The 14,133-nt window shown below is 42.0% G+C and overlaps 1 protein-coding gene across 4 annotated transcripts in view; it reads left to right on the top strand.

Moving 5' to 3' along the window:
• The window catches only part of SFI1 (Sfi1 homolog, spindle assembly associated (yeast)), a 112,298-nt gene that overhangs the window by 71,074 nt on the left and 27,091 nt on the right, over positions 1–14,133 (top strand). For all 4 annotated transcript variants that reach the window (XM_008566423.1, XM_008566422.1, XM_008566425.1 and 1 more), the window contains 5 exons: positions 6,017–6,173; positions 8,045–8,206; positions 10,144–10,214; positions 11,150–11,242; positions 13,296–13,393. In XM_008566423.1, coding sequence (XP_008564645.1) covers positions 6,017–6,173; positions 8,045–8,206; positions 10,144–10,214; positions 11,150–11,242; positions 13,296–13,393 — 581 coding nt within the window. The remainder of the gene's footprint in view (positions 1–6,016; positions 6,174–8,044; positions 8,207–10,143; positions 10,215–11,149; positions 11,243–13,295; positions 13,394–14,133) is intronic.

The raw sequence follows: 14,133 nt of genomic DNA, 5'->3' as shown, positions 1-14,133 counted from the left end.
AGGGAGCACCGCTGCGCTCCGAGTGCCGCCACACTCCCAAGCGGCGCACTCTCCAGTGCGCCACCGGGCCGGCCCACCAGTCGTCTTTTAAAAAAAAAAACAACAACAAAGATCTGCTAAGAAATCTGATACTGCATTCAGTGGTCTTATTGTTACTAGCAGGTTTAGAATTGTTATCCTGAAACTATTTTAGCTACATTTTAAGATAAAACAAGTAATTATGGCCGTGTCATCAGTAGGAATCAAGGTAGGAATCAGTGTAAAAGAAAAGATTGTAAGTATAAAATCAAAGAAATTAAATAAAACTTCTGTAATCTGAAATTGTAAATGTAAATAATCAGTATGGACTCTTTTTTTTTTTTTTTTTACCTTAAAAAACATATTTCTGGGCCGGCCCGGCGGCACACTGCTACAGTGCGCCGCTTGAGAGCACGGCGGCGCTCCCGCCGAGGGTTCGGATCCCACATACAGACCGGCCGCTCACTGGCTGAGCGAGGTGCGGGCGCAACACCAAGGGTTGCGATCCCGTTGCCGGTCCCAGTCCGGTACGGGCGCGACACTGAGGGTTGCGATCCGTTGCCGGTCACGAAAAAAGACAAAAACGAAAAAAAAAAACATATTTCTAACTCTATATACTAAAAAGACAGAAGTAGTGGCACTAGTAAAGCATTTAGCATCCCTAGTGCCCGAGTTGTGGTCTCTACTATTTCCTACCAGAAGGATCTAAGGCTTTTTGGAGAAATGGCTGATTATAGGTTTGGGGAAATAGACAAGATAGATGCAGGATATAGTGTGCTGAAAGGTGAAGAAATTAACAAAGGTTAATGGGGTTGTGTCAGAAGGACTTGGGAGCCAATTTAATAGGGCTTCCATGGGCTTAAGATAGAAAAATTTAAGCCTCAAAAAAGAATAATGACTGCAATAGATAGAAAACATATCAAATATATAAAAATGCATGCATTCAAAATGATAAAACAAAAAGAAGAACTCATTGGTCATGATTTTGGGTTGTTAGGTCATTTATTTGATTATCTGAAAATTAATGAAGGCAAAAAAAGCAAGCATTTATCCTGCCTTTCCTTTTTTTTTTTTTTTTTAAAGATGACCGGTAAGGGGATCTTAACCCTTGACTTGGTGTTGTCAGCACCACGCTCAGCCAGTGAACTAACCGGCCATCCTTATATGGGATCCGAACCTGTGGCCTTGGTGTTATCAGCACCACAGTCTCCCGAGTGAGCCACGGGCCAGCCCTATCCTGCCTTTCCTTTACAAACTGTATCTCTGGGAAACAAAAAGGTTAGTGAGAGAGAAGGCTTCTTTTTTGTGTGTGTGTGGCTGGCCAGTTCGGGCATCTGAACCCCTGACCTTGGTGTTATAACACCACACTGTAACCAACTGAGCTAGCTGGCCAGCCTGGAAGGTTTCTTTATAGAAGAATTTCAGTTAATAAATGCAGAAGGAACACTAGAATTAGAAAATTGCTGTTTCGCCAGCCCTAATGAGGATGTGGATCTAGGTAGCAATCACGAGGTGAAAGGATGATGGGGTATATAATGGAGGGATCAGTCTAAATGCCATCTGAAGCCACCAAACAACCTTGGCATTGCTGCAATTACGGTAGCCAGACATGATGTATCTCATGATACAATGTAATAGGAAGTGCCCAGCCACGCTCATGAAGTGTTCTTCCCTAAAAAATTGAACATGACTCCAAGTAAGCCTAACACGAGTCTATCAGTTTGTGGGAAATACAGGGGTCAGAGTAATGAGACATCTGAGAAGACAATCAGCCAAATCCAAAGTGTGAGACATTATGCGGGATAAATGACGCGGTTTCTGAAATAGATTGCCGACGTGAAAGAGAAAAAAAGTCAGGGTGAAATGGTCATATAAAAAAGAGAGCTTTAAGTACATGATAACTAAAGCAAACCAAAAAGGACCACTCTGGCTGTTGTGTTAAGAATAGAGCAGAGAACAGCCATTATGGAAAACAGTATGGAAGTTCCTCAAAAAACTGAAAATAGGGCCAGCCCGGTGGCGCACTGGATAGTGCACCGCTTGGGAAGCGCGGCGGCGCTCCCGTCCGAGGGTTCGGATCCCACATACAGACCGGCTCCCGCTCACTGGCTGAGCGAGGCGCGGGAGCAACACCGAGGGTTGCGATCCCGTTGCCGGTCCCCGGTCCGGTACGGGGGCAACACTGAGGGTTGCGATCCGTTGCCGGACACGGGAAAAAGACAAAAAAAAAATAAAATAAAATAAAATAAAATAACTATGGGCCGGCCCAGTGGCGCACTGGATAGTGCGCCGCTTGGGAAGCGCGGTGGCGCTCCCGTCCGAGGGTTCGGATCCCATATGCAGACCGGTTCCCGCTCACTGGCTGAGCGAGGCGTGGGAGCAACGCCGAGGCTTGCGATCCCGTTGCCGGTCCCCGGTCCGGTACGGGGGCAACACTGAGGGTTGCGATCCGTTGCCGGACACGGAAAAAAAGACAAAAGACAAAAAAAAAAAAAAAAAGAAAGAAAATAAATAAATAAAAACAAAAAAACTGAAAATAGAACTACCATGTGATCCAGCAATCCCACTACTGGGTATATATTCAAAGGAAGGGAAATTAGCATACTGAAGATATATCTGCACCCCCATGTTTATTGCAGCACTATTTATAATAGCCAAGATATAGAATCAACCTAGGTGGTAAAGAAAATGAGCTATAAATACACAACAGGATGCTACTCAGCCATGAAAAAGAAGGAAATCTTGTCATTTGTGGCAATGTGGATGAGCCTGGAAGACATTATGTTAAGTGAAATAAGTTAGGCACAGAAAGATAAATACTGCGTGTTCTCACTCATCTGTGGAAGCTAAAAAAAAAAGTTGAACTTTTAGATGTAGAGAATAGAATTGTGGTTACTAGAACTGGGAAGGGAAGAGGGTAGGGAGATAGGGACAGGTTGGTTAATGGACACAAAATTACAGCTACATAAGAAAAATATATTCTAATGGTGTACAGTAGTACTAGGCATCTGTAATTAACAACAATTTATTGTATATTCTCAAATGGCTAAAAGAGAGATCAAATATTCTCTTCACAAAGAAATGATAAAGTTTTACAATAATGAATGTGCTAATTACCCTAATTTGATCATCACACATTATATACTAGTATTGAAATATAACTGTGTATGCCATAAATATGTTTCAATTAAAAACTACATTCCTAGGGCCATCCCGTGGCTCACTTGGGAGAATGTGGTGCTGACAACACCAAGTCAAGGGTTAAGATCCCCTTACCGGTCATCTTTTAAAATAAATAAATAAATTCCTTAAAAAAAAAATAAAAATAAATAGACCAGAGAAGATTAAGGATGAAAGCAAAGAGAATAGTTAAGAAGCTATTACAAAATTCTAGGTGAGATTTTGGACACGGATGATAGCAAGATGGCACTTGAATTCTGGATATATTTTGAAGGTATAAGTGACAGGACTTGCTAATGGATAGAAAAGATGTGAAGTTTCAGAGAAAGAGTCCAAGATGACTCCCAGGATTTGGTCTAAGCAACTGAAACAATGGGGTTGCTATTTGCTGAAATGGGGAAGACTGAGGGAGAAGCAGGTTTGTGAGGAAAGATTGGGAAAAGCTCTATTATGAACTCCATCTCTTCAGTCTGATAGGCCTTTTGAATATCTACAAGCAGAAGTCAGGGAGACAGTGGGGTATATGAGTGAAGTATTGAGGACGGATCCACACAGGAGATGTAAATGTGGGGGTCCTCAGCAGGCAAGTGGTAGTTAAAGCCACGAGACTAGGTGAAAGAATCAATGGAGTGAGTGTAGCTGGAGGAGAGGTTCCAGGACAGAGCCTGTGAGGTGAATAGGTGGGAGCCAGCAACAAGAATAGGGCTGGCCCGGTGGCGCACTGCTACAGTGCGCCGCTTGGGAGCGCAGCGGTGCTCCCACCAAGGGTTCGGATCCCACATACAGACCGGTTCCCGCTCACTGGCTGAGCGAGGGGCCGGCGCAGCACCGAGGGTTGCGATCCCGTTGCCGGTCCCGGTCCGGTACGGGCGCGACACTGAGGGTTGCGGTCCGTTGCCGGACACGAAAAAAGACAAAAAGGAAAAAAAAAAAAAAGAATAAAGGCATCCTGGAAATCACGTGAGAGCAGAGTGATCGGCTGTGTCACGCTTCTGGCAGGTCGAGGAAGGTGAGGACTGAGCAATGTGGATTAAGCAATATACAGATCGATGTACTTGATAAAGAGTAGTTTCAGTAAGCAGATGGGTGTGATTTCAAGAAAGCCTGCCTGGGAGAGAGAAATCAGAAAATAGCTCTTTTGAGCAGCATGGAAAGGAAAGGAAAGAGCTAGTATTAGCTGGATGGCAAAGGGTGGTCTAGAGAGGGGTGTTTCTTTGGTTGTTTGAGAATAACTGTTTTATTCCTTTCAGGAAATATTTTTGCAACAGTAATCTTTCTCCCCTAACTTCTTATTTTTGACAAATACCAAATCACTGAAACGGTGGATACTGTACATGCTTCACCTAGTTTAATGCATTGTTAACATCTTGCCACATTTGCTTTCTCTCTCTAAGTATGTAAGTATATTATTTTTTTCTGAGCCACTTTAAAATTGTAGATTATCAAGTTTACCCTAAATATTTCAGGATGTAGCTCCTAAAAATAAGGACATTCTCCTACAGAACCATATCATTATTATTATTATTTATTATTTTTTTTTTAATATTACTGGGAAGGGGATCTTAACCCTTGACTTGGTGTTGTCAGCACCACGCTCTCCCAAGTGAGCTAACTGACCATCCCTATGTAGGGATCTGACTCATGGCCTTGGTGTTATCAGCACCACACTCTCCCAAGGCTGGCCCACCGTATCATTATTTTATCCAAGAAATTTAATATAACATACAGTTCATATTAAAACTGTATATTGTCGCTATTTTTGTGTCTGGTCCAGGGTCCAATCAAAGGTCACCCATTGCTTTTGGTTGTCACATCCTGAAGGGATTTTTTTAGGATGGGAGAAATAATAGTACATTTGTATGCTAATTTTAAAAATCTAGTAGAGAATGAAAACTGATGATGCAGAAGATGGGGGATGGGTGGCCGGTTAGCTCAGTTGATTGGAGCACAGTGTTAAAGCACCAAGGTCAAGGATTCAGATCCCTATACTGGCCAGCCGCCAAAAAAAAAAAAAAAATAAGTAAGAGAAGATGGTGGAAATTGCCAGAGTGATAAAATTGAGAAGGTAAGAGAAGATAGGATGTAGTCACTGGGGTGGGGGGGTATGACCTTTGATGGAAACATGGACAGTTTATCCAGAGTAGCAGGAGAAAGAAAAGGCACAGCCTGTGGACAGGTGGGTGGGACCTTAAGGACATTCTCTTTTTATTGCTTTTATTTTCATGGTGAAATAGGAAGAATGGTATTCAACTGAGAGGAGGGAAAGGAGAAGAGATGTAACAGTTTTAAGAAAAGAAGATATGAATTCATTGTCTAAGTCATCTTCAAACTAGGGCACACATTATCTCTGGATATACATGAAGACTTTCCTAGAGTGTGTGTTTATGGATAGTCCTAAGGGAATCCTCTTGTAGACCCTCAATTTCTATAGGTACACTTCTCTGAAATCAATCTCCCTGAGAAAGGGCCTCTTGACAGTAGGCTTCCTTTCACTTTGGAAAAAAAGACAGACTCACCTATCCCAAATCTGAATTAATTATATCATCCCTGCTTCTTGTCTGCTTGTTGATTTTATTATTCCTTTTTTTTTTTTTTAATCCAGAAAAAAAATTCCTTTCTGGAACCAGGATGCTCTTCTTAAAGATCCCTTTACCCCAAATTCCCATAGCTTATCATCCTGCTGGAGTATTGCCCCTATTCTCGTTTCTAATTTTAGCCTTTTTAGTGTGTGTCTCTGATTCTCTTTTCTCTCTTCATCTATGCTTTACCTCTGATTTCCTGCCTCTGCTTTAACTGTTGTTTTTTCTCTGATTTTCAGGCTTGGTCACGGTGGCAGGAACAGCTCCTGCACAGCCAGAGGGAGAGACGGAAGGTGGTCTCTGCAGTGAAACACCATCAGCACTGGCAAAAGCAGAGATCCCTGAAGGCCTGGCTTGAATACCTGCAAGTCCGCAGAGTGAAGAGACAACAGAACGGTGAGTAAGAAGCCCCGGGCTCTCGAGACAGAGGATCTGGTCATAATCTGCTGCCAATGGTACTGTATTAAGAAGAAATATAACCATGTTATGCCACAAATTTTGGTAAAAGGAGATTGAGGAGGAAAATACATCATCCTCGATTCACATAAGTTGTTTCCATCTGACCTTTTCTTTTATGCATGTATTTTATTCAGATAGGATTTTAATTATGCTATAAATATTGTGATTATTATGACTAATATGATGATACCTCCAATTTTGTATCTCACTTTTTTTCATATAGTTGTGTCTTTAAGTAGTCCTCCTAAATGTTATTTTTTAATGATTGGTTGTATTTTACAGGATGGCTTACCTTAATTTACTTAGCTGTTCTCCTACTGCTAGATACCTGGATTGTTTCTATTTGTACCAATTATGCAAATGCATGTGATACATGATGTTGAGTTTTTTAGCTGCTGCGTTTTTTCAGCAGCTAGCTCGTATGGGGATCTGAACCCTTGACCTTGGTGTTATAACACCATGCTCTAGCCAATTGAGCTAATTCACCAGTCCCCTTGATACTGTTTTTATGGTTTAGAATCAGAAGTAATAATACAAAGGAACATGATTGTTGGTACACTCTTTGTACTTAAATTTATTGAACTTATACAGAAGTGAGTGAAGCACTGTGCTACATTCTGGGTTAGGCTCTCTGCCTTTCCCCGCAGCTTCCCTGCAAAAATCTTCTAGGCTACCAGCACTGTCTCTTGGGAGAAGTTGATTGCATCCATTTGAGGATAGTGAGTGGACCAACCTTCTAGTTGCCCACGCCTGGAAGGTGAAGGCATTAAGCTTTTTAACATAATGAGCTATATAGACTGATACTGCCTCCAATTTCAGCATTCAAATTCCAGGACTGTATTAGTCTGTTTTTGTTGCTTATAACACAATACCTGAAACTAAGTAAGTAAAGAAACAATATTTATTGCTTACAGTTTCGGGGACTGGGAAGTCCAAAGTCCAAGGAATACATCTGGTGAGGGCCTTGTTTTTGGTGGAGATGACTCTACAGCAAGGCAGGGTGATCACATAGTGAATATGGCAGGAAAAGAGAGAGACTAACTTCCTCACTGGCTCTCCTTTTAAAGCCATCAGAACCACGCCCATGACCACCACTACACCATTAATGAATTAATCCATTCACTAGGGCATGGTCCTCACAATCTATACATCTCTTTAAAGCCCCCACCTTTCAATTACCATAACAGGATTTCCCACCATCTTAACACAGTCATAGTGGAGATTAGGTTTCTAATATGTGGACTTTGGGGAACACAATTCAATCCATAGCAAGGACTGATTCCCTTCCACTTTCTGGGCTTCAGCTCACCAGGCCATTAGCTGATTAGTGTTAAAAGGAGATGAAGCTGGCAGCCAGGATCAGCCTGGCTGAAAACTCAAAAAAACCTGTGCCAGCATGGCGACAGAGTTATATGTCATTGACACAGTCCCTGAGTCCTATCCAGGAGACATCTTGTGTAGAGGCAAAAGTAAAACAGAATCCTCTTTGAAAGCAATAGTTGCCATTCCTGCTCATCAGTAGCTAACTAGAAGCCTCAGCCCTTTGATGTAATTGATTCTGCAGCATCCTCCTCCCTAAAATTACAGACCTTTTCTCTATCCTTGTAGAGAGGAGATATAGTTCAGGGATTCCTAATGACCTTCCAGTTTTTAAAAAAACAAAACAAAACTGTCTTTAAGGATTCTTTGTGAGAACAGCCTTGAATCCCTGCTGACTTCCAGTAGCAGAGTTCAGCTTGTCTTAAAGATGCTTCCAGTTCATCTCCCAACCTTGGGAGAGCAGCACTTAAGTTATTTCTCTGTTGCAGAGATGGCTGAGCAATTCTACCGTGTCACTGTGCTGCAGATACACTTCTGTGACTGGCAGTGGGCCTGGAAGAGGAGGGAGAGCTTATATGCCCACCACGCCCTGGTGGAGGAGCTGGCCAGGAGAATGGTCCTGCGCAGGGCCTTTACGCACTGGAAACACTGTATCCTTTTCAGCCACCCAGACACGTCCACTGCCTCAGCCAGGACAGCATGAACTCAGCAGCATGTGAAACAAAAGTCATGAGATACAGGGGAAGCAATTACCAAGCAATTGAAGGCAGCCTTATCTCTGTTGACTTCTTTTTAAAAATTTTTGTTTAGTTGTGATTATATATATAAGACTACTTTTAACATATATTTGTAGTTTAAAGAATAATAATAAAATGAACATCTATGTACTCACCACCCAACTTAAAAAATAGAATGCTGCTGGTATCCCTGTCTGCTCTTCACTGATTGTGTTCCCTTTCTTCCCCCTTTGAGGTAATCCTACTGTCCTGGTTATCATTTTTTTGTGTTATCATTTCATTGCTTTTCTCTCCTCACTAGGTGGTTCAAATAGCCATGTCTGTCTCTTTCTTGGTGACACTATCACTGTGATCATAGCTTTCATTTATTGAGTTTTTACTATGTTGCAGACATTATGCATTATCCCTGTTAAACTTCATAACAAGCCTGTGGAGTAGGTGTCACTATCTCCATTTTACAGATGAGGAAACAGATTCGGGAATGTTAGTTCACTTTTCCAAGGTCACACAGCTTGTGAGTGGCACAGCCAGGACAGGAGTCCAAGTCTCCAAATTTCACACCACTGGGCAGCCTCACTGTCCACAGTGCAGTCAGTTAACTCAGCTGTGTACAGTTTTAGGGGGGGGGGGGGGGAGGGCTAAATGATTTTTCAGAGTCAGAGCAAGTCATTGGCAGAGCCAGGCTTTTTTAAACCTAGGTCTTGTGCACTTGTTTAATCATTGCCCCTTGCCACAATAAGTGCCAAATGTGAGAATTTTAACTGCCCTGCACATTCATCTACACATTCATTTGTTCATTTAACTCTTGCTGTGTGTTAAACTCCTACTTAAGTTCTGGGATACAGGAAATGCAAAGACTAACAGTAGTTCATTGCCTAGTGGGGAAAACTGACACGAAAATGGGTTTTTACCGTATGGCGTGATAAGTGCTGTCATAAAGATTTGTATCAAGTCCTGTGAGAGCCAATGTGGAGATTCAGGCAAGGAGGTAATGGTTGTGCTGAATTAAGTCTTAGGGGATGACCAGTTCACCCACAGAGAGGTTGAAAAGGGTGTTTCAGGTGGAAGGAATGGCATTTACACAGACTTGGAGGTAAGGAAAGTTATTCAGGAATCTGTAGTGAGTTGGGGTTGTGGATGGTGGGAAGGTGGATTGTAGGCTTGGGACCAGCATGTAGAGCACTTGTGTGCAGTGGTCAGGAATTTGGGCTTTATCCTAATGGCAGTGGGGAGCCTCTGGAGGTTTTTAAGAAGAGAAGAGATGCAGTAAGATTTGTGCTTTAGAAAGGATTATTCTGGATTCGAGGAGGGAGGCTAGCACAGGGAGACCAGTTATGGGAGGGGGCTCACTTATTGGTCTATGTGAGGGTCAAGTCAGATTAACTGCAGGGTGCTGGGGCAAGAACAAAGGAACAGGAGGGAATGGAGAGAGGAGACACTTAGAAGAAGAGCAGATGGGTTTAGTGACTGCTTAGATGGGGGGAGTGGGAAGAGAAAAGGTTTGAAAATAACTCCGAGGTTTTTAGCTCAAACATCTGACTGGATCATGATGCCAAAACAGAATGCTGGAGAAGGAGCAGGTTCTGCTTTAGATATGGTGATTTTGAAATGTTTACTGAAATTGGTGGCAATTTATCTTGGGTATTTTTTGCCTTTTATTAAATGGGCATCTGAGGGAAGGAAGGCAAAATCAGCTGCTTCCCTGGGTCATCAGGAGGACACAGAGATGGACATCAGCCCACCTGGCATGTCTGCTACCCCCTACAGCCATGGCCTTTCAGGTGGGTCACTGGGAACACACTGTATGGCGTGAGGACTTGTTGAGACTGGAGGCCTTAACTTCATGGCAGACGTGCTGCTTTGTGCAGAAGAAGCTGCCCAGTGTGAGATGGCAGAAGAGCACCGCAGGCATAGTCTGCTGGTAAGAGCACCACAGCCTGGCACGGCTCCACTCATCAGCCTTACTCAGGCATCCACTCTTGGGGTTACCCTGACCTACATCTCATTCATTAAATGCAGCCCGTTCTGGGCTAGCCTGTCATGAAGCCTTATTTTCACTGTGGGTGTCATTTTCCTTTGGGGTCAGAGATAGTAATGATGTAGGCTCAGAGGAGGTTGGAGATGTAAAGGGATCCTTAGATGTGATCTAGTCTTGGGTTTTCTCTTTAATATGGTAGAACCCTTTTTAGGGGTGGAAGCCTCATCTGTAAAATACATCAAAGTAGCAATGCTATGGTTGAAGTGAGGTCTGGGGAGTCAGTCCCTGTTCTTCCAGATACTCATTCCCTCCTTTACCACATGAGGCGGTCTTCAAACATTTTCAGGAGGCTGTGGTGTTCCACAGAGTACAATATGAAAACCCCTAATCCAGTCTAATCTCTTCACTTCTGCCTCAGAAAACTGAGGCTCAAGGTGTGGGGAAATGAAGGCAAATGGGCTTTGCTTAGGTCATATGTGAGGCATAACCGATGGAGCTGGAGCCAGGCCCAGATATCTTGCCTTCACACCAGCCCCGCCACTCACCAAGGACTCCTTCTGTCCCTTAATGCCACTCTAGCAAAACTGCATTTAAATTGTATAAATGTACACACTGACCCCCACATGGTAAATAAACAAACAAACACACACACACACACACAAAAACACCGTGGGCAAAAAGTCTGTCTCTTCTTTGAGAGGCAGAAGTTGGTGTTTGACCTCTGTCTGTAGAGTTCTCTCATCTGGGTCATGGGGATCTCTCCTGGTCAGAAGTGATAGTGTATTTGTTCTTGTGCAGTATCAATGGACAGACTTATTTTTACAGATTCTACTGATTCTGGTGTTTGTAATTGGTTATGTCCTTTCTTCTTTGCACAGTATTTTTGCTTTAAAGCCCTAAAAAACAATGTGACCCGTGCGCATCTCCAACAGATAAGAAGGAATCTTGCTCACCAGCAGCATGACATCATGGTGAGGGCTATCTTCTGTACGAGGGAACTTCTCTGATGGACCTTCTCTTTTTGGGGGTGTGGGGGAGTAGATCCAAACCCTTTGACCTGGGTATTATAAAACCGTGCTCTAAACAGCTGAGCCAACTGGCCGGCTTTTCTTTTTTTTTTTTTTAACCTCTGTGCTTAGAGATGTGTACAGACTTTAGACTCTCAAACCTTAATGCCTATTTTCTTTGGTAATCCATACCTCCTGATAGGGAAGCTCTTGTTTTTGCCTTGTTTAATCCCATTTTTTATCTGTTTGCTAAGAAAATTGATAGTTGACTCAGAGGTCAGGGACTGGATTTTAACCCTGACCTAGTGATACAAATATACATTAGTCTTGCATTATAGGAGGCTTTGGTTGCGTTTCCATTATAAGTCTGTTCTCTTCAGTGGTTTGTTTACCTGAGGCAACAAATGTCTGTACTTGTAGATTTTGTTTCTGGTTGTAGGAGGATCGTTTTTTTATTGTTGTTTTATGAAAGTATTCAAACATACAGAAAAATAGAAAGAATAGTATAAATAAGCATCTATATACTCATAACCTAAATTCAATAATTGTTAATATTTGCTATATTTGCTTAATTATTATTATTATTATTATTTTTTTTGCTTAATTATTTTTTGCTGAATTATTTCAGTCAAATTATAGACATCATGAAATAGTATAAATAAGCATCTATATACTCATAACCTAAATTCAATAATTGTTAATATTTGCTATATTTGCTTAATTATTATTATTATTATTATTTTTTTTGCTTAATTATTTTTTGCTGAATTATTTCAGTCAAATTATAGACATCATGACACTTTGCACCTGAACATTTCAGCATGCATTACCCCAAAATAAGGACATTTTCATGTGTATCAATATCATCATACCCAACAAAATTAGCAGTAATTCCTTAAAATTATTCAATACTCAGTCCATTTTCAAATTCTCACAGTTGTCCCCAGAATGTCTTTATAGTTGTTTTTGTCAAATCAGGATTCAGTTAAGAATCACTCACTACATTTGGTTATTATGTCTCTTAAAGCTCTTAATCTAGAGTAGTTTCCAACCCCCAACCACGCTTTTATATATATATATATATTTTTTATATTTTGTAATTGTGGTAAAATACACATAAAATTTATCATCTTAACCATTTTTAAATGTACAGTTCAGTGACATTAAGTACATTCACATTCTTGTGCAGCCATCACCACTATCCATCTCCAGAACTTTTTAAATCTTGCAAAACTGAAACTCTGTACCCATTAAAAATAACCTGGGCTTGCCGGTTAGCTCAGTTGGTTAAGCACAGCCTTATAACACCGAGGTCGTCAGTTTGGATCCCCGTACCAGCCAGCCACCCAAAAAACCACAATAACCCCCCAATCTTTTTCCCCTCAGCCCCAAGCAACTACTGTTCTACCTTCTATCTCTATGAATCTGACTACTCTAGCGATCTTTTAAGTGGAATCATTACAATATTTGTTCTTTGTGACTGGCTTATTTCACTCAGCATAACACACACTATTTTTTAATGACATTGACTTTTTGTAAAGGTCGGGTCAGTTATTTTGTACAATGTTCTTTATTCCTGATTTATCTGATTGTTTCCTTTTGATGTCATTTGATTTTCCTTTATTCTATGTAGTTCCTATAAACTGGAAGTTAGATCTAAGGGCTCTATTAGATTGAAGTTAATGTTGGCAAGACTACTGCATAGGAGCTAATATGCGAAAAGGTCAGTTTTAATTTCTAAAATGACTTTTTAAAGTGGCATTGTCTTCTGGGAAGCCCAGATTAGGAATAACTTCTTCATTTAGATATCTGTAGATGGGAAGAACCATCTTTTTGCCTTTTACTTTGGCCCAGAGTCATTCCATAACTCGGCCATTATTATTTTGTAAGCATTTGGTGTGTTGGCTGCTCCAAATTGAGGTAATTCCTGCTTTGGGGGAGCTCATGGTCTGTTGGAGTAAGAATTCACTACCTAATAGGGTAAGTGAACCTCCATTTCCTTCCTGTCTTATTTCAGCTGCTGCGCAGGTTCTGGAACCTCTGGCAATCTCGAATTGAGCAAAGGGAGGAAAGAGAACAGCTCTCCTTACTGCACGCTGCCTGGGAGCACTACAGGTAGGGACTCTGGCGTCATCCTTGGGCTCTCCATGGACACCTTGTGACTCTGACTCACTGTTTTCCAGGAGAGATTGCTTACCCTTCCACGAGTTAATGCAACATATTCAGAAAGACCTTTTGGGTGGGCCGGCCCGTGGCTCACTCGGGAGAGTGTGGTGCTGATAACACCAAGGCCACGGGTTCGGATCCCATATAGGGATGGCCGGTTAGCTCACTGGGTGAGCGTGGTGCTGACAGCACCAAGTCAAGGGTTAAGATCCCCTTACCGGTCATCTTTAAAAAAAAAAAAAAGAAAGAAAGACCTTTTGGGGAGAGGGGGCCTGCTGTAAACCAGTGGTTCCTGAATTTGCATTTCATTTTTGGCTGATCAGATGAGAGGTAGAAGGCCTGTGGCTCACTCGGGAGAGTGCGGTGCCGATAACACCAAGGCCATGGGTTCGGATCCCATATAGGGATGGCCGGTTAGCTCACTGGGTGAGCGTGGTGCTGACAGCACCAAGTCAAGGGTTAAGATCCCCTTACCGGTCATCTTTAAAAAAAAAAAAAAGAAAGAAAGACCTTTTGGGGAGAGGGGGCCTGCTGTAAACCAGTGGTTCCTGAATTTGCATTTCATTTTTGGCTGATCAGATGAGAGGTAGAATGAGGATATTTGTACTGGTTCTTAGCCACCATAGTCTGAAGTGTGTGCCTAGCTCACTGCCTCAATCTTTCAGGCATTTGTGATGTTCACATCTTAG

The sequence above is a fragment of the Galeopterus variegatus genome, unplaced genomic scaffold, assembly GCF_000696425.1.
Source record: "Galeopterus variegatus unplaced genomic scaffold, G_variegatus-3.0.2 Scaffold241, whole genome shotgun sequence".
Taxonomy (NCBI): Eukaryota; Metazoa; Chordata; class Mammalia; order Dermoptera; family Cynocephalidae; genus Galeopterus; species Galeopterus variegatus.
This window is presented reverse-complemented; position numbering and strand designations above follow the sequence as displayed.